The sequence below is a fragment of the Bos taurus genome, chromosome 19, assembly GCF_002263795.3.
Source record: "Bos taurus isolate L1 Dominette 01449 registration number 42190680 breed Hereford chromosome 19, ARS-UCD2.0, whole genome shotgun sequence".
Classification (NCBI taxonomy): Eukaryota; Metazoa; Chordata; class Mammalia; order Artiodactyla; family Bovidae; genus Bos; species Bos taurus.
This window is the reverse complement of record NC_037346.1, coordinates 20,845,529-20,865,340: the sequence shown is the minus strand read 5'-3', so window position 1 is coordinate 20,865,340 and position 19,812 is coordinate 20,845,529. Positions and strand designations below refer to the sequence as shown.

General features: G+C 55.4%; 1 protein-coding gene and 1 long non-coding RNA gene across 3 annotated transcripts; one reads left to right on the top strand and one right to left on the bottom strand.

Annotated features, from left to right (window-relative positions):
• ANKRD13B (ankyrin repeat domain 13B) lies at nucleotides 1-17,635 on the bottom strand. Of its 2 annotated transcripts, none has more exons than XM_059878264.1 (15): nucleotides 17,212-17,635; nucleotides 6,896-7,031; nucleotides 6,645-6,769; nucleotides 6,512-6,557; nucleotides 5,777-5,920; nucleotides 5,498-5,687; nucleotides 5,355-5,421; nucleotides 3,968-4,049; nucleotides 3,129-3,193; nucleotides 2,773-2,903; nucleotides 2,517-2,674; nucleotides 2,234-2,386; nucleotides 1,937-2,100; nucleotides 1,535-1,849; nucleotides 1-1,365 (listed from the first exon to the last, which is right to left on the bottom strand). In XM_059878264.1, exons 1-15 carry the CDS (start codon nucleotides 17,323-17,325, stop codon nucleotides 733-735), a joined length of 2,523 nt encoding a protein of 840 aa, XP_059734247.1. In that variant the 5' UTR covers nucleotides 17,326-17,635; the 3' UTR covers nucleotides 1-732. The 2 variants fall into 2 exon arrangements, with proteins under 2 accessions (XP_059734247.1, NP_001193176.1); NM_001206247.3 differs by having other exon boundaries at nucleotides 1,128-1,365; nucleotides 1,773-1,849; nucleotides 17,212-17,325.
• LOC101904012 (uncharacterized) lies at nucleotides 1,307-19,266 on the top strand. The gene is made up of 3 exons (XR_009491590.1): nucleotides 1,307-1,376; nucleotides 4,240-17,265; nucleotides 19,033-19,266. It is a non-coding gene; the product is annotated as an uncharacterized lncRNA (long non-coding RNA).
• Nucleotides 19,267-19,812: the final 546 nt, after the last annotated feature.

Genomic DNA, 19,812 nt, shown 5'->3' with positions numbered 1-19,812 from the left:
TCGGGTTTGAAGCCTCTTTTATTTGTGCCTCAGAATCAGTCTGGTGCCCCTGGCATCAGGGAAGGGGGTGAGAGGAACAGCTTCTCTTTGTTCTTTTTCTTCCATCCCTTTTGTGTCCCTTCTGAGCCTCACTGGCTGAGCCAGGAAGGCCAGTCCGAGAAAACCCAGACAAGGGTGTGCGGTGGGCCCCTGCCCCCGGCGGGGTCTGTGCTTCTCTGGGTGGGTGGGGTGGGGCAGGGAGGAGCCGGGGGTTAGCACCATTGGATGAAGGGTTTTAGAGTCAGCCCCTGGGTGGGGCAAGTGGGATGCACAACCACAGAGGGCTAGCAGCAGCTGGTGGGAAGGGGTGGGTAGTGGTGCCACGGCCCTGGGCGACCCTTGTCTTGTGTTTGCGCCGCACCCACTATGCCCCTCATTCGCCAAGACATCATGAGGGAGCCAGGCCTTGCCCAGACCTAGCCTCCTCCCTGATCACAAAAAACGTGCCTTGGGGATGGGGACTCCAACCTCTGGCCGCCCCCAAGAGAAGCTGGGACCACCCTGAGACCCGGGAGGGGTGTGGGGGCTGGGGGAGCCTGGCACCCCGCTAAGTGCACTTGACGCTGAAATGCGGGGGTGGGGGAGGGGCTGGGCCCTGGACGTGCTGGTTTGTGTCTGGGACAAAGCGGCAACACAGCACGTGGGGAGCTCAGCTGCACCCCCCCAGGGGGGAAGAGCGGAGATGCAAAGGCTTCACGGGCAGTGTCCTGGAGTGGGGTCAGTGAGCAGAAAGGAGGACCGGCCAGAAGGAGCAGAGGACGGAGACCCTGCTCCTCTCAGGACCGTCTCCCCCTCAGGACCGCCTGGTTCCACCCGTGGACCGGTCCGAGCCCAGAGGAGAAGGGTGGCGGGGGGGTCAGGATACAGCAAAGCAAGGGAACCGGGCCGTGCCAGCTGCCTCCAGGGCCCTGGCCCGGAAAGGTACTCCGCGGCCGGCCCGAACCCCTCCGCGTCGGTTGACAGGTGCGCCGCTGCGCCCGCGAGGCGACCCCTCCGGTCTCCAGACATCTCGGCGAGCGTGCGGGCGGGGCGGTCCTCGCTCCGGGGCGGGTTCCGCGGGGCGTGGCCTGGGCGCCCGGCAGAGGGCACTACTGCTCGGTCAGGGAGAGCCGCAGGATGCGTTCCAGCTCCTCCTCCTCCTGTCGCGCGCGCCGCCGCCGCTCCTCCTGCTCCTGCGCAGACAGCTCCATGGCCAGCCGCAACTGCTCGTCGTAGCTCCGGAACACGTGGCCGCCCGGGCCTGGGCGCGGGCTGGGCCGAGGGCTGGGGACCGACGCCAGGGCTGCGCGAGGTACGGGCTGGCGCTGCGGCGTGGGCGGAGCGCTCCTGCGGGACAGGTAAAGAGACGTCTAGGGCCCATCTACCCGGAAGCGGGGCGGGAAGCAGCATGAGGCCCTCAGACACCGCGGGCCTCGCCACCCTCCAGTGGGGTCAAAGGGTCTCGAGTCACCTCCCTGGCTCCCTCCCACCCGGTGGGAGTGGATCCCAGCCCCACCTCTGTCTGGTGAGGATCTGTGAAAGCTCTCAGGCCGCCTTTGGGCTGGGAAAGGACGCCACCTTGACACCAGCAGGGTCCCCGATGAGGGGACCGCGGTTTCTTTGGGCCAAGGTGGGCTGCCCAGCCGGCAGTGGCCGGATGCGCTGTGGACAGGGTCCCGGTCGTGTTCTCTATGTGGAGGCGGGGGTGGGGGCATAGACGCTTCGAAACCTTCTCAGGACGGGCGGGCACCGACCTGTCCTGCCGGCGGCCTTCGTAGGACATGGGGTGAGTGCCCGGTTTGCTGTTGGTGAGCGCCTCCCAGATGGTGACCTGCGGGGCGGGGTGTGAGCCCGTTAGCTGTGGTGGCGACACCGTGGTCCCGGTGGGGAACCCTCCGCATGGCCTCCGGAGATGCACCTGGTCGTACTCACTGCCCGCCTCTAGCAGGCTCTGCTGGATGGCGAACTGTAGCAGGTCGTCGTCGTCGTCGCGAGTGGTGGCCTCGCGCTGGCCGCCCAGCACGCTGTAGCCGCGCGGGGCCTCGAACAACGCGGGGGAGATCTCGCAGCCGCGGCACGAGGCTGGAGGCGCCAGGCCGGGGAGACGGGGAGGGGGTCAGAGTGGACCAGACCACCCCCTCCCGCCCGCTCCCCCGGGAAGCGCTCGGTGAGGGCCGGGGCAGTCGGGGTAGTGAGGGCGGGCTCGGGGTCTCACTGGTGGAACTGGAGCTGCTGACGCTGGAGGAGTCGCTGCCTGGGGAAGGGGTCTCGCTGCTGGGGCTGCCTCTCACCAACGGCACCGGCTCGTCACAGCCATTGAGGTTCCCGAAGGTGATGCGGGCGTTGAGGATGTGGAAAATCGGAATTTCTGGGGATGAGCAAACCCATCAGGCACCACCACCACCCACTTCCTCCCACCATGGGTACCCCCTCTTAACCTCCTAAGAAGCCCCACTCTCCCCAGAGCAGCTCAAGAGGAACAAGGGTAGAGGCCTCACCAATCTTGACGGGGAATCCCGGAGGCAGGCGCAGGGTAATGAAATCCCGGAGCTTGGCGAAAAGTGCGTTGCTGACGGCCATGAGGTCAATGATGGGGGCCACCTGCTCACACAGGGACAGGGGATGCTCCTCACACAGCCACAGCTTGGCCTTGAACCTGACCCCCCGCAGATCCCAAAGTGAGGGCCATTGTAGAAGCCGTGACCCCTCCCCCAGCCCTGCCCAACCCTCCCCAGCCCCAGCAGGGGCCCTCACTTCTGTGTTTTGGTGGTCAGTTCCATGGGGCGACCCATGTCGCGGTTTCCAAGCTCAAAGTTGGGGTTGAAGTACTCTTCTGCAGTGATGGCAGTGGGGTTGGCTTGGCTCAGGGTCTGAGTGATCAGGGTCTGTACCACACAGCGAGGAGCTCATGAGCCCTTCTCAGTCCTTGAGGCCAGGCCAGTCACCTGGTATTACAAGCCCCAAATCTGTCTCCTTTCCCCCAACTCCCCACCACTGTGGAGCTGACAGGGCCTTGGGCATTGTGGAAAGAAAGCAGGTCCACACAGTATGACTCCTCCTGATCCCCATCCACACCCTTCCACACAGGGGTACCCCTGGCACACACTCACCCCGTTTTGGGGGCCCCCATGCTGCTCAGCAATTCCCAGGAAGGACTGCAGAGGTGTCTTACAACCTATGAGAAACACGGCATCTCAGAGGATACTGCAGCCCCTCAGAAGGGACAGCACCCAAGACCCAGGGAGGAGGCTGGTCCCTGGTGGGGAGGGAGGGCGGCTCACCCACACCACACACCCAGGCACCTTCACCTGAAGGTGACTGAGGACTCCAAGGGGGCAGAGGCAGGACCAGCTGGAATAAAAGTAGGCCTGGGGCTCAGGAGAGACCTCCCAAAATATCACTGTCCAGGTTGGTGACACTGGACAAAAAATACCTGCCTTTGGGGAGCAGTTTGGGGGTATGCATGTGTGTGTTTCCCTTTGGGGGCTTCCATAGAAACTTCATTTTGTTCTCTTGTGAGGTGGGAATTCCATTTTCCCACTTTAAACAGACTTAACTGGTGCCCAGAGAGTCAGGTGTAGGTATCAGCGGGCACAAAGAATCAGTGGCAGGGCCCATGTCTTTCTGCCTCCGGTGTGTCCTACTAGACTGGAACGGCTGATAGCATATGTCACATCCCCCCACCCACAAATCCAGTGCAGATATTAGTAATCAATTATAGCATCCCTTCCTATTGAGCCCAAATGTTGCCTTAGAATCTTATCAGCACTCTAGGCAGCCACTACCAATCACTAGGATTTGGCATTTGAATTGAAGTCTATTTGCCTGAGTGAGCTATCCGGATTCTTGTTAGCGTGTCAGAGGAAATACTGATTAGAGGGGCTCATGTGGGAGCTGGTTCCTCCCCACACACCTCTTCCCCATCCCCCACCCACCCCTGCCTGATTACCTTTGACCTTGCCCTTGTGCTGTTCTGAAAGATGCTCTGTCCGTGTCCGGGTGATGAGCTCCACATTGGATGCCCCATATACCTGGGGACAGATGAGGAAAGGACTTGCTGACAGCTTTGGTACCTCTGTCCCTGCCCCTGCCCCCAAGGGCATCACAAACATTTCCTTTAAGGGATGATCAGGGGAGGGAGGTACCGTTTGTTCCAGTCTCCAGGCCTTTGGGCAAGTAATTATATGAAGTTATTCATTCATTTTCCTATTCATTCAACAGACATTTTGTGAGGACCATTTCTAGGCCAGGCACTGAGGCAGGCATCAGCGATACAGTGGTGAACAAGCATGGCCAGACATGACCCCTGTCCTCTTAAGGCTCACAGTCTTTTTGAAAAGACAAGACGACAGTGGATGGTAATAACCCAGTGTGACATGTCCTCTAGATGGAGAAGCACAGGACTGTGGGAATAAAAAGCAGAGACCATAGCCTAGCCTGTGGTCCAGGGAAGGCCTCCAGGAGGAAACAGCAGCAACACAGAACCCTGCACTGGTTGGCCTCTTCACCATGTAATCCCACGTGGGTGATGCAAGGGTCCCATTAGTGACTGTGGGAGACCTCCCTCAACAGTCTGCTCAGGAGTGAAGGCCTGGCTTTGGAGTCAGCCAGAAGATCTGGGCAACCTTGTGCCGGTTACTTAATCATTTTAAGCTTCCACTTCCTCTTCATAAAATGGGCCAATACCCTACTTCATAGAGTTGTTGTAAAGATTAAATGGGAAACCATAGAAAGGTTGATTAAAATCAACCTTTTGTAAACCATCTGTAAAACGGGAATAATAAAAGCACCTGCCTTAAAGGGTTGTTGTGAGGATTAAATGAGAGTGTGTGAGGTATACACACGTATGTACATAGACGTGTGTACATGTGTACAATAGACACACATACATACATGCACATACATTTAAAATGTCAAAACAGGGCATTGCACGTGAAAGTAATGTTTTTGTTTTACTTGCTACATCGTGTCCAACTCTTTTGCAACTCCATGGACTGTAGCCCACCAGGCTTCTCTATGGGATTTCCCAAGCAAGAATACCGAGTGGGTTGCCATTTCCTTCTCCAGGGGATCTTCCCAACCCAGGGATCAAACCTGCATCCCCTGTATTGGCAGGCAGATTCTCTACCCTGAGCCGCCAGGGAAGCCTGAACGTAGTATTAGGTGGACCAGTAAACTCCAGCTGTTCTCATCAGTTGCCTGTTGGTCTCAGGCTCTTCCCTCCAGACTGTATTGTCTCTGTACCTCCAGGGCTTAGAAACTGGTCAGGAAGCCCCTGTCCTGCTCACTGTAGGCAAGAGTGTGGTGGGTCTGGCACCTGGGAACTGTGACCTCACCTTGGCTTCATACCCATTCACCATCTCGGTCTTCTCACTGCGCCAGCCCAGGATGCCTGTCTTGTTCCTGGGGAAGCAGAGTGGTCGAGGTGAGGGGACACCCACCAGGCTGGCTCCAGGCTTCCAAAGCCATGCCCACTTACCTCTCAAAGGAGATGTTCTTGGTGTCCAGTTGCGTAGTGACAACAGGTGCAGTGAGCCGGCTCAGCACCTGCTCCTCCGTGGGCTGGGCAGCAGCCAGCAGCAGCTCACGGTCCTGCCCGGCCAGAGCCAGGGTCTCCGTGTACACCACGCGGCGGTCGTGGTCAATCTCCATAACCACGGCACTCGCGTCTGCCAGCCCCAGAATAGCTCAGGGAGTCAGGGCTCACGTGGGGGTGTCCCCAGCCTCCCCACCCTGCCCTGCCTCCCACCTGCCTGACCTTGGCCCCTGAAGATGAAGCTGCGGTTCCCTCGCTGCCACGTCATGTGGTCAAAGCCCAGGAGTGTGGTGTCTACCCGAAGGTTCTGTCCACTCTTCCACACTTTGTAGGTGTCACTGGGGCAGATCTTGGACACCAAGGGCACTGAGTGGATGAGAAGGTCAGAGGTGGCTTCAATTTGCCTGGCCCACCAAACCTCAGAACATGGGGGTCAGGGGTGTGTCTGGGAATGGGTAAGGGAACTGGTGGGAGAGCAACCTCTCCCCCAACCAACCCCTCAACAAATGTAGACCACAGTCACTCAGATATGAGCAACCTAAAGTCGGAGACAGGCATGAGTCAGCCACCACCAAGTCCCTAGTATTCACCATTTAATTCATTCAATCTTGCATCCAATCTTCTAACAAATATTTATTAAACGCCTCCTCTGTGCCAAGCACTGGGGATACAACATTGAACAAGACAGGACCCCTGCCGTCTTGGAGCTTACCTTCTAGCAAGGGACGACAGGTAACAGACAGACAAATGAGCCAGTCATTACAAAGCGAAGGAATTCATAACGGAATTGAGGCAGTGTGGAAAGGCCTCAGGAAGAGACAGTGTTGAGCTGAGAACTAAAAGGTGGGAGGGAGCCATGGGAGCGCAATGGGAAGAAGGCTCCAGGCAAGGGAGCAGCAAGTGCAGGAGCCCTGGGGTGGGAGATGCCCCCGAGAGGCCCCCGGCAACCCCTCTTACCCCAGCTAGTGAACTCCCATTTCATCTCCACGTAGAAGTCCTGGGCCTGGAGGAGGAAAAGGAGAGTGGCTAAGCCTGCACTGGAGACAGGGTTCGAGGGCCACGGTGGGGAGGCGAACAGGCTGGCCCTCACCTTGCGCAGCTTCTCCAGGAGCACGGGGATGCCCGCCAGCCGCTTCACCACCCGCTGGTAGTCCCGGTACCGTAGCACCAGCTGCACCAGCTCCAGGTCCCGGGTACTCACAGCTTCCTGAAGCACTGGGGGTCAGGGGGGGCAATGTCACAGGGCAGGACCCTGCCTAGGGCTCCCTGCAGCCAACCAGAGGTAACGATATGGTGCCGGGAGACCCAGGCTGTGGGGTGGAAGCGAGCAGGGGTGCCCACCTGTCCAGCCGCTGCGATTCTCCCTGCCCACGTCTGCGCCGTGCGCCAGGAGCACTCGGGCACACTCGAGGTGCCCCAGGGTGGTGGCCAAGTGCAGGGGAGTCCGCCCCCGGGGATCCAGCTGCTCAATGTCCACCTGGAGGAGGTGAAGTGGTTGCCCTGGTCACGTCATGAGGCAGCCCATCTAAGCCTGCCTCAGGAGTCCATTAATGATGAAATCAAGGCAGTGTGGAAAGGCCTCAGGAAGATACAGCGATGAGCTATCTATCTCTAGGCAGGCAGCACTCACCTAGTTGTCCTGCCTTGCCTGTCTCAGAAAGCAATGGGAGAGACAGGCACAATGAATTGGGGTCGAGTGGAAAGGGGCTTGCAGGACAGGGCAGGAAGTAACTCTGAGAAAGGGAGGAACTTCCTTTCCAGTTCACCTAGGTGCCCTGACTGGGTTCACTCTTCCAAGGCCCAGTGGTCTGCCTGTGAAGAGTAAGCTTGGGGCTGAAGGGTGGTCTAGAGAGGCTACTGGCCAGGGAGGGCACCTGAGACCTATCCTAGGTGTCCAAGACCGCACCTTCAGGAAGGGCCACCAGTTTAGATCATGACATTATCACTGTGAGGTTTTAGCACAACTGCAATGATACATTAACAGGAAGAAAAGAACATGTTCATGGTACACCTTCAAATCCATGTCCTGTGCCTTTGGGACACTAACATTATTTTAAAATCCTGTTGTTTTGTGAATAGTACAGTTATACTGCATGAAATTTTTGTTGGGTGATAAAAACATATGTTTGTTAAATATAAACATTTAGATATACTTCAGGAGACTAGGACTTCTGTGTAAATAACTGACCACATGCGTATAACTACTCTTCTCTGCCCCCAAAACTTGATAAAATGCCAGGGAAAGGCTTCTATGCTGACATGAATAAATAACTGAAATTACCATCCCACTCAGAACAGAGAAAAGTGTAGTTGAAATAATTGTTTTCAGACATTAGGCAACAATTAGCCCAGGACTGCGATCCCTAAAGTAAGACAAACAAACAAGGTGGGGCCTGTGATTGTCTAAGTCTCTACTTGGAGGAATGTTCCAAACAGCCATGCAGAGAGGAGAATCCCCAGCAGGGTACCGTAGTCCGCTGAGGAGCTGAGAGACAGTAGCAGGGAGGCTGAGGTAGTTAAAACTTGCAGGGCAGAGTTCCAGGAAAAAGTAAGCTACGTTTTGTTTGTTTGTTTTTAAAGAGCTCCAGAAATCTGCATGTGGTTCCTTTGAGTCTTTGCTAAATACTAAACTTCACATTTTTACAGTGAAACTGAACAAAACCAGGCAGAAAAGAAACAACAGACTCAAAAAAAAAAAAAAAATTCTCAGAGTTCAGCCATAGCAGGGAAGCATTCAAGCTCCAACCTGCTAGAGTAGAGAGCCCTTGTTGATTACCCAGGATATTCAATAGAGAGGTATTCAAAAGAAGGATTATACCTTAGAAGTTGTTGTTCAGATACCAGGCTGTGTCCAACTCTTTGCAACTCCAGCCTGTCCTTAAAGACCCACCCAGACCTAATTTTAATAAAGATAAAAAATAAGCTCAAAAGGATCAAATTGATTTGCCAGTAACTTAAATTAGGCTGCCAGAACAAAGCCTAACACTCCTTTAAATGAAGACAGCAAAATCCCGATGCTTAACATCACAGCATTTACAGTGTCCAACATCCAGTTAAAAATTACTAGATATGTACAGAAGTAGGAAAATATGACCCATAATCAGGAGAAAAGTCATTTAATAGAAACATATTCTGACATAATAAAGATGAATGGCTCAATGTGCTCAAAACTTTAAAGAAAAACAACATTCACAAGGGAAAAATTGGGAGATAAAATGTTCTGAAATGAAATTTTCACTGGGTAGAGTTAATAGCAGATTAGACACATCAGAATGAAAATAAAAATAAGTGAATTTAAAGATACAGCCACAGAACTATACAAACTGAAGAACAGAAGAGAAAAGAGGTACTGAAAAAACATTCAAACAGCCTCAGCAATTTGTCAGACACTATAAGGCATTCTGGAGAAGGCAGTGGCACCCCACTCCAGTACTGTTGCCTGGAAAATCCCATGGATGGAGGAGCCTGGTGGGCTGCAGTCCCTGGGATCGCTAAGAGTCAGACACGACTGAGTGACTTCACTTTCACTTTCCACTTTCATGCATTTGGAGAAGGAAATGGCAATCCACTTCAGTGTTCTTGCCTGGAGAATCCCATGGACGGAGAAGCCTGGTAGGCTGCAGTCCATGGGGTCGCACAGAGTCGGACACGACTGAAGCGACTTAGCAGCAGCATAAGGCATTCTAACATATGTATAATTGGAAAAAGGTTCAGAAAGGAAGTGGAGGAATAAGACAAATTTAAAGGAATAGCCAAAAAATTTCCAAATTCCATTTAAAAAAACAACAAAACAACCTACTATAGTGAGCTGAATAATGGTGCCATCCCCCCCACCAAAAAAAAAAAAAAAAATATATATATATATATATATCTATCTACATGTTAACTGCTAGAACCTATGAATGTGACCTTATTTTGAAAAAGGGTCTTTGCAGATACAGTTAAGGATCTCAAAATGAGATCAGCCTGAATTATCCAGTAAGGCCCTAAGTCCAGTTTTATGCATCTTTGTAAGATGCAGAGAGACATTCCCTGTGAGGGGAGGCAGAGATTAAAGTGGAGCAACCACAAGCCGAGGAACGCTGAGCACCACGGGCAGCCAGAAGACACAAGAAAGGATTCTCCCCCAGAGCCTTTGGAGGGAGCAGCAAGGATATCTTGCTTGAGTTTAGACTTCCAATCCCCAAAATGATGAGAGAATAAATTTATTATTTTAACCCATCCTGTCTGGTAGTTTGTTGCAGAAACTAATACAATGATAAATCCACAGAACCAAGGAACTCAATGAATACCAAGGAACTCAATGAATCCCAAGGAAGCCTACACCAAGGCCCATCATAATCAAATGCTGGAAACTAGTGATAAAAAGAAAATCTTAAAAGTGTTTTGAGAAATGAGACACACTATGTATGGAAGGACGAATAAAGAAAATTCTACATTTTTTAAAAACTAGAAACCATGCAATCTAGAAGACAATAGAATGAAATCTTTAAAGTGCTGGCGGGTGGGGTGGGGATGGGAATTGTCAACCTCGAACTCCATATCTTATGAAAATATATACTTCAAAAATAAGAAGGGGAAATAAAGATTTTTGTGGACAAATAAGAATTAAGAGAATTTGTCACCAGAAGGCATACAAGAAATGTTAAATGAAGTTATTCAAGTAGAAGGAAAATGATACCAGATAGAAACTTAGATCTACACAAAGGAATGAAGATTGCCTCAAAAGGTAAATGTGGGACTTCCCTGGTTGTTCAGTAGTTAAGAACCTGCCTGGCAATGCAGGGGTCTCGGGTCCGATCCCTGATCGGGGAACTAAGATCCCACAGGCCTCGAGGCAACTACCCTGCAATCAAAGACCCTGCATGATACAGCGAAAATCCCACCTGCCACAACGAAGACATGACACAGCCAAATAATTTTTTTTTTTAATAATGCCAATAAAATATTTAAAACCCACAAGAAAGTGGCCGGGGCATTACAACTGACTTAGGGGAAGAGAGGGTACTAGAACCCAACCATTCACAGAGGGAAACCCCAGTCAAGCTAGAGCCCCCCACTTAGCACCCTTGAAAGGTGAAGAACATGCAGGCAGTGGGAACAGCAGAGGTGGCAGAAAGGCTCAGAACTGAATACTGGGGGGGTCTGGTTAAACTTTAGAACCCCTGGTTCCCTCCCCAATTTTGTAAAGCTGGGAGATGCCCCCCACTTCTCTTCATGGGATGCCAGGGGGTTTACCCTCTGTGGAAATTGCACCTGAGATACTTCCCTGGTGGTCCAGTGGCTAAGACTCTGCACTCCCAGTACAGGAGGCCTGGGTTTGATCCCCAGTGAGGGATCTATTAATCAATGATCGAAGATCCCGTGGGCCACAACTGAAGACCCGATGCAGCCAAATAAATAAATAAAAATAAATGTTAAGTAAATTGAGCCTGATATATACTGACGGAGAAGGCAATGGCACCCCACTCCAGTACTCTTGCCTGGAAAATCCCATGGACGCAGGAGCCTGGTAGGCTGCAGTCCATGGGGTCGAAAAGAGTCTGACACGACTGAGCAACTTCACTTTCACTTTTCACTTTCATGGATTGGAGAAGGAAATGGCAACCCACTCCAGTATTCTTGCCTGGGGAATCCCAGGAACCGGGGAGCCTGGTGGGCTGCTGTCTATGGGGTCGCACAGAGTCGGACACGACTGAAGCAACTTAGCAGCAGCAGCAACAATAAGCAGGCCAGTCATCTTAGAGCAGCACCCACATATTAATAAGCTCCACACCTCCATCCTTAATTATGCCCCAGCAGCCAAGGGTGACCGGACACTTGAGGAAAGCTGCCCAACATGAAAGAAAGATACCAAAACTTGCAAATAGGTGCTAAAAACACAGAGGAAACAACTGTCAATGCAGGAAACAGAAAACTGGAGGCAGGCACAGTCATTTACACCCTCACAAAAATACAAAATGGAAACTGAATCCATGAAACAGAATGGGACCTTCTGACCTGTGCTTCTTTCCCTTGCTTTCTTCACTCCAGTTGTCCCTGGACAGCTTCACCTCTCCCAATTCCCGCATCACAGTAAACAGCACTTCAGGTCACTCCCTTTCCAGGGAAGACTGTTTTTCTCTCTCCTTTTTCTCTCACCTTCCATATCTAATCCACCAGTAAAATTTGGCCTTATAGGCTCTACCTTCAAAATAGATCCAGAGTCACTTTAGACGTTACCACCTTCAGGCTACCCTCCTGGTGTAGCCACCCTGTCTGTCACCTAATTCCTCCCACTCCTCTCTTGGCTCCTTAGGTCTGTTCTCTCTAGGGCCCATCACAGGTACCTGTAAATATTATTCCTCAGGTCCTGATGCCCTTTAGCTCAGAATCTCTCGGTGGCTTCCCATGCAGTTGAGGATAGCATCCTGAATGTCTCTTTGAACTCACATGCTCTCCCATCTCTCCAAGCTCCACTCCGGCATGTTGGCCTTCCCTGGAACCATCATCTTCTGGGTCCTGGTAGCCACACAGCTTCCTCCCTCACTTCATTAAGGCCACCGCTCAGATGTCACCTCCTTAGAAAGGCTAGCCCTGACAAGCCAGCTCAAGTGACAGTTGCTATTTGTCTGTCTGCTGTCCCTTCTCCTGCTCCAGCTCTCTTTCAGCATTAAATTGCCTACTTATTTCTTCATTGTCTCCCTCTCCTAGACTGTATGTAAGCTCCATAAAGGAACTGTCTGTTTTGTTCGGTGCTATATCCCCAGCTCTGGACAGTGTCTGGCACATAATGGGTGCTTCATAAATATTTATTAAGCAAATGCCCAGATGACTATTTTTAAGGGACATGGGGAAGGAGGGCAAGGCAGTAAAGTGTAAAACTGATTAGCTAGTAAATAGCTGTAGAAGTATGTTGTTTATAATATGAGGCAAATAACTGAATCGCCTAAAGAGTTCAAAGTGGTTGCCTCTGGGGGTGAGATGCAGAGGTGGGGGAGGTAGGGAACTCCTTTGTCAAAAACAAAACATTTTAAGTGATTTATATAATTTTTATAACCTTCTGTTGGCATTTCTTTTTCTTTAAATATACAAGGAGCCTCAAAAAAAAAAAAAAAAAAAAAACCCAAACTGTGCCCGGCCCCTGTGCCCTCTGAGCTGTAGCTTGGAGTCCACCAGCTCCCCAGAGAGGAGGGCAAAGCATTATTTACTCTCTGCCTCTTACAGGTTGAGCTGGGCCCCTCAGGGTCCGACCTGGGTGGGATCCTGAGTCCTGGGATAGGAGCGAGACAGCATCCACAGACCCCGAGCAGGCTGGGTGATCAGGGTGTCAGGAGGAGGGCTTCCCACGGGCCGCAGCTGAGCCATCACGCCTCCCACTGGCCCTGCCCCAGATGCTGCTGCTGCTAACAAGGCCCCAGGGAGCCAGCAGGGCCAGTCCCAGGGCTCCAGATGCTGCCCGCCTCCCCCGCCTCAGGTGCCTCGGCTCCAGACTGCAGAGGCCGGTGACGGCCAGGAAGGGGTGCCCGCCCTACCTCCGCTCCTCCGGAGCTCTCCTGGCAGCACTCCCCAGGGTCCCCAGGGCCCCGGTGTTTTCCAGGGCCACCATGAGCCCTGTGTACTGTCAGCCAGGCTCCAAAGAAGACCCCCTGCACCCATTCAAAGCTGAGCCCTTGGTGGAAGCGGCACCTTGCCGAGGGCCCAGGTGGGAGAATTCATTAATTTTCTCGGCAAAGGCCTGCTGCTATTTAATTGCTGGAATGAAAAGGTTTCCCATGAAACCCAACCCCCAGCCCTCCCCGCCAAGAGGACAGAAGCTCTGCACCCCAGCCAGCCTCAGCTGGGGGCCCAAGCAGAGACTTTCGAGCTTAGGAGCTGGGGCTCCCTGGGCACAGAGTCTCCCTGTTTCCACTCAGGCCCCTGTCTGCAGACACACACACACTACACACACACACTACACACACACACGTGCTCCTGCATCCACAGGCACAGTACATGTGCACCCGCATGTACAAGGGCATGTGTCCAGCTGCCCTCCAGCCTGCAGGCCTCTACTCATGTGTAACACACATAGATGCCAGCACATTTGCACATGCACACTCCTTGAACCCACGTGCACTCGCAGAGTATTTTTCAAAGTTGTTTAGCATTAGCAAGTCCTTTTGTTAGGTGAAATCTTATAAGAACACACCAAATGTATAGAGTAAACGCAGGTGCTGGAGGAGTAGACAGGCTCCTTTCCCTACCCTGCTTCACCCCCACCCCAGGGAGGACAGCCCGAGTCTGGTGTGGCCACCACCGCTTCTCTGCTTTCCCACCAGGCGGACCTGAGCTCTCTCAAGGGGGAGCGAGGCAGGGTGTTTCCCCCATGGACAGTGGAGCTGGGCCCGTGGGGGTGGCACCTGCTGAGTCCCCCTCCATTCTGCCCCACGCAGCCCCTCCCCTTCATCCCAGACACATTGATTTTTGGTTTTGAGGGTTTGTGGCTCCCTCTCCCGAGCTTCCCAGCTCATCAGCTGTGGTGACAGCCTATACTGGGGACTGCCTACTTTGCCAGGAGACGCAATCACAGGTGCTCCTGGTCACAACAGGTACCTTGGGTGGGACAGCCTCTGTCTGAGCATCCACGGGCCCCACAATCCCATCTCACTGGGGTGTCAGGTCAGAGAGATGACCTGGGGAAATCAGGAAGGAGGACTATTATGGAGGCAGCCTCCAGAAGAAAGAAAATGTTCCCCTAGGACCATCGTCCAGTCCCCTCCAGAGTGGTTGCTGCCCAAGAAGAACCTTGCTCTCCTTGGCCCTCCCACAGGGAGCTATTCCCATCTAACCTCCACCACCTACCCCCAGGGAACCCCAGGGACTCGCAGCTCCAGAACCAAGGCCATGCCCAGTTGTCTGGACCCCAGGCCTCATGCCAGCTAAGGGAGAACTGGCACATCCATTACCCTACAACCTCCTGCCCCCTCCCAACCTGGCAGAGCAGGTGCATGGCAGAAAGCAGGGCACCCAGCAACCGTTGTATTGCTGGGCATTGGCTAGGGGTGATCATGGACACTTCCCTTCAAAAAACCTCCGCTTACCACCTCCCTCTCCCCACCATACCCTGCAGCCAGCCCCTGTGAACTTGCTCAGAAGGCTGCCGTGCCATCCCCCTCCTCCTTGGCCAGCACTGCCAAGCCTGCCCACGGGAGGGCCTCTGCGGGGCTTTCTTGGAGTGAAGAGGAGGCCGCTATGCCAAATGAAGACCAGGGAAACCCAGCTGCTGTGTGTTTGAGGAAAGCCTGGCTGTTTTCTGTGACAGTGGGTGCTCAGAGGACCAGAGATCAGGGACCCCCAGATGAGATGCCTGGGGTTGACCGGGTTTCATTAGGATGTTAGGTGGCCCCCCCAGACCCCTCACCTGCAGGAAATGCCTGGGGAGGGGGCATCCTTAGCTCTCCCAGGGAGTCTGAGGCCTGGAGAACTGAGCAATGCACATCTGGATGCAAGGATTCCGCCCAAGTCAGTCCTGGAGTCGAAACTCCGCCTGGGGGCTCTCCCACCCAGACTGACTGGCATTCCCTTCTTGGCACCCTGGTGCAAAGGAGAGGACTGATCTGACTCCTTTGTGGTTGAAGAAGGGTTTATCCTCAACCAGTGCCCTGTATCCCCCTGGGCTGGGATCAGGGCAGGCAGTGTACATTTCAGGAAGACACAAATTCACCAGGGAAAGGGGATGAGTGGGTGGGGTTGGGGTGCACCTGATTTCTGCAGAAGCCTGAGGGGACCACACTCAGTGGTCCGAAGGAGCCCCACCTGCCGCAGGCTCTGGCGCCCCTCTCCAACCCCACCCCAGCAAGAGGACTGCTGACCCAAGGACTATCAATCAAAAAGGCCTGGGTGAAATGGCCTTTTCTTCTAGGGCATTCTGCCTCTCTCCAGTCCCTGCAAGGAAAAGAGCACCCTCCACTTGGGCAAGGGAGCATGATCAAGGTGTTCTGGACATTCAGCCACTAGCCTTCTGCCTAACAGTTCTTCAGCCAATCATCAACCATCCCACTGGGAAGTTCCTCTCAGGTCATACTTAAATCCCTCCAGCTGCAACCTCCCTCAGGGATGTCTTCTCTTGCCCTCAGGGGAGGACAAGCAGAGACAAGCCAGAAGAGGCTGAACTGACTTAGCACCCTGCACTTCACACTGCTTCCCTGCTCACATTTGCATCAGCACAATGGGGTCTCTGGGAAGGCGTGGGCTGTGCCTGGTTTGTTCATCTTTGTCTCCAGGAGCTACCACTCTGACCTTGCTTCCTTTACCAGTGGCAGCAAACCACTTCCTTTATGATGGATAAACAGAGACAGGATCCAAGGAGCAACCTGAAGCATCCTTATGGAAATGGAGGTAGAATGGAAGTGGACACCCCAACCAGAGGTGAAGGCTCAGGTCACCCCACCATTTTCTGCACCTGCCATGTACAGCTGGATGTGGTGCTGCTCTGAGGGCCCGGTGGTGGACTTGAAGACGGGCTCCGACCCTCACCTCGCTGGCCTGGTGATGTCCTGCTCTCCACCTCACTCTTCCCTTGGGAAGCAGACAGCTCCTCAAACTGAACTTCCTGTGACTCAGGAAGTGGCCCTCAAAAGGCATATTCCCCAAGGGGGCAGCGCCTGAGGAAACCACTCCCAGTCCATGGCCCCAGGATCGCAGATCCAGGCCAAGTCTGCAGGCCTCAATGGAGATACACCAGGGCCAGGGGGGCCCAGCTCTGGCTCCTGCCTCCCCACCCTGGAGGGCAAGTCGTTTCTGCCAGGAGAGCCTGCCTGTGACCTGGGCCCAAGGGCAGAGTTGGAAACTACCTGTGACCCGTGCCTGCCTGCCTCTGTCCTGAAGAATGCGGAGGAGACTCCATCCCTGATCATATCTTCTTGGAGGCCACCGCCCAGCCAAGGCTGGCTGACCCACCCATTCTCAATGACTAGAGAACCAGGGAGCCGCTGTGTGTACAAAACCTCAAATCCTGTCGGGGGCCAGTGGGGCCCTGGCTTCCTCAGCACCTAGAAGCCGGGCCCAGCATCAGAGGGCAGGAGAGCGCATTTCAGCACCTGGACAAGGCCCTCCAGGGCTTCACCCCAGAGGCGCTCTCTCTTCACTCCCCAATCCTGAGCAGGCGCTGGGGTCCGCGGGGTTCAGGGGCTCAGCCCAGTGTGAGCAAACAGATAAGCGCTCGTGGAGAGGGTAGAGGGCACTGGGTGGGGCAGGCACGCCTGGGAGGGTCCCGGCCTAGTCTCCGATCCTTGACCTGTGACCCCCTGCCTACGCAGGCCACCTCCGCACACTCACGCGGGAGGTGTCGCTGCCGGGCTGAGTGGGGCGGACTCTCCCACCGCGTGGAGCTCAGATGGAGCCGGCAGCCCCTCCCCGCAGCCCTCACTGCCCCGGCGGAGGAGGGGCAGGACGTCCCCTACCTCAATCAGGGAGGGTTCGGAGCACGTGTGGACTGCTCGGCCGGGCAGGAGGGAAGCGAGCGGGGGCCGCTCCCATCACCCTCTCCAGGTCAACAGCACAAAAGCGGCGCCGGCGAACAAAGAAGCGCTGCAAACTCGCCAGGGGGGCGGGACAGCCCGCGCCGCGCCCCCTCCCCAAGCCGGGCGGGCTTGCTGGGCCGTGGGGTCCTCGCGGCGCCCCGACGGCGCTCTTACCTGGCCGGCGCGGACCTCTTTCTCCAGCTCGCGGTGGCGGTTGTGCCACACGAGGTAGTGTAGCGGGTACTTGCCCTCGGGCCCCTTCCTGGCTGAGGCGTTGGCGGGGATCATCGCCCGCTCCTCATACCGGGGCCGCGGCGCCCGGCCCGGAAGGAGGGACGGCGCCAGAGCCGGGGCCCGGGGCCGCGGGGCGGGGGGCCGGCGCTGCCTGCTCGCAGGGCTGCGGCTCGGGCATGTGCGAGCGGCGCCGGCGGGCGGGGGTGGCGCGGTGCGGGCGGCGCGGGCCGCGGGCGTCCTCGCGAGGCGGCGGCGGCGGGCGACGTGGAGAGGCCCCCACCCGCCCGCGGAGGGCGCGGGCACTCGGCGGCGCGGCGCGGACTCGCGCCTTGCCTCCCACACCCCCGCGCACAAAGATGCCGCTCGGCGGAGGGAGCAGGCGCCCGCAGCGGGCGCGGGGGCGCTCGGGGCGCGGGCCCCAGGGACGCCGCCGCCGCAGGGACGCGCGCCCGCGGCCCCCGGCACCCCGCAGCTGCATAGCCCGGCCCTCAGCCCGAGCGATCGGCTAGGGATGCGGGGATGCGGGGGAGAGAGGAGGGGGACGCGGATGCCCTGGGCAGCGCTTGTTATCACTGGGCCCCGCGGCATCATGGGGCTTGTAGTCCGCCTCGTGGAACTGGGGGTGGTGAGTGGCCGGAGAGGGTCCCGCACTGTCCCCCTGATCCACTGAGACAGTGGGGAGGGAGTCAGGCCCGGCCGGGTCGGAGGCAGTGTCCTGACGTCTGGTGGACTGGGGTGTACCCCCACCCCCTGGCATTTTGCCTTTTGCTGGGGAGGGACGGGGTTACAGGCCTTCCTCAAGCATTAGGGGGCGCGGGAAGGTGTGGCCTTCAGGCTTGAGTTTGGGTCCCAGTGGAATGTGAGCAGGATCCAGATTCCAAGAAAAGAGTGACTGGTGGAAGGAGTCCTGAGAAAGATGCGGGGCGTTAGTGTGCAGTGCCAAGGGTCATTGGAGCAACCAGAAATCTAGCACCTGAAATACTACGTAGGAGTCTTCCCTGCCTTCTTTTAAAATTAAACTCCATCTTCTGCATTTGACATTAGAAAGACGATGTCTATTAAGGATGGGAGAACACACCCCTCCCCCCATACGCTGCTCTCTGCAAGGACCTGAGTGGGGCTGCGCAGAGACTGCAGCAGGTGGCAGCTCCCCACCTCCACCCCGTGTGGTCCCCTCTGGAGAGGAAGCACTGGTTCCAAAGACTTTCTCCTTCCTGAATGACTCCAGGGCAGAGAAATCTTTCCAGGAGTGTGCTTGCAGATGCCTCGATAAAAGTGGAATTGCCCTTCAGGGCAGCCTATTGCAGAGGCTAGAAGGACCTGGGGCTTGGCCCAGCCCCTGGAGGCGGAGAGGGACTGGGGTATCCAAGGGAACCTGAATTCCTATTCCTCCTTACTGCCTGACCTTAGGCAAATTGCTTAAATTTTCTCAGACCACTCACCTCTAAAATGTGACTCTAATACTACCTCTTGGGGTTAGCTAAGGATGGCGACTGACCTGGAAATGATTCATCCCTCCCCTCACCAGGCCCACCAGGCCTATCCCTCCCACCGTCCCCCAGGTGGCGGGACCAGGCACTGCGCCTTCTGGAGCCCACCTTAGAACAAGACAGGAATCAGGGATTCCATACCAGCCCCACTTAGAACAATCCAAGAAGCGTTTGTGTGGGAGGTGCTAGCGAAAGCTTGCAAACTCTCCGTGCCTCTCAGGTTTCTTTGTGTGGTCTTCTCTCGTTCCTCCTCCACGCCCTGCGGTGCCAGGCCCCGGCGCGGAACGATGAAGGAGTGGACTGCCTCGCCCCTTTCTCCAGGCTGGGAGGAGCCTGTTGGCGTCTCCCGCCGCCGGGGACCGCTGCCCACCTCCACCACGAGGGGTCACCAGAGTGCCGTGGCTGCCGCCGGAGTTGGGGAGGGGGCTGGAGCGGGGAAGGGACGGCAGGAGTGGCCGGGAGAATGCCTGTACATTTCCTCATTAAATTGTTTTTACAATCACAATCTTGTTGTGATTCCTCTTTAATTGTCTTGCTTCCTGAGGTGGCGAAGTCTCCAAAAGGAAATTTGGAAACCCTTTTATCCCTAAGCCCCAGGCCCAGAAGCTCGTCTGTGGCGGGGCTGGGGGCTTCGGGAACAAAGTTTGGAGAGTGGATCCGTGCTTCGGCCACTCCCCGGTAGTCCCAGGGCCAACCAGGAGATGGGGCTAGTGGGGTCGGGGGAACCGAATGACTCATCCTTCTTCCCCTGAAAAGGCTTGGAGCTCAAGGAGGCGGGGAGCTCAGCCTGGATTGGGGGGGTGGGATCCTCTGGGCAGCCGGAGTTTCTCTTCGCCAAGTGGCCCTGGACTCTAAACCCAGGTCGCTTTTCCTCCAGCCTGCGCGCTCCAGCTGCCACGTGCTCGAGACGCGCCCACACAGCAGAGAAACAAAGACAGCCAAGCAATGGGGCTGCCAGCAGCCGCCTCGACATTTAATAAATGAAATTCCATAGCTGGGGGTCGATCAGGGGTGAACGGGCGGCCACAGCTCGTGGGCTGGGCGCCCAGTA

Bases quoted from the DNA above. Each gene is read 5' to 3' on its own strand.
- ANKRD13B (XM_059878264.1), bottom strand. From the start codon at position 17,325: ATGATCCCCGCCAACGCCTCAGCCAGGAAGGGGCCCGAGGGCAAGTAC. The intron at 2,101-2,233 runs GTGAGACCCCGA...TGGCGCCTCCAG, and splicing joins CAGCAGCTCCAGTTCCACCA to CCTCGTGCCGCGGCTGCGAG. The intron at 1,850-1,936 runs GTGCATCTCCGG...CCCGCCCCGCAG, and splicing joins CGGGCAGTGAGTACGACCAG to GTCACCATCTGGGAGGCGCT.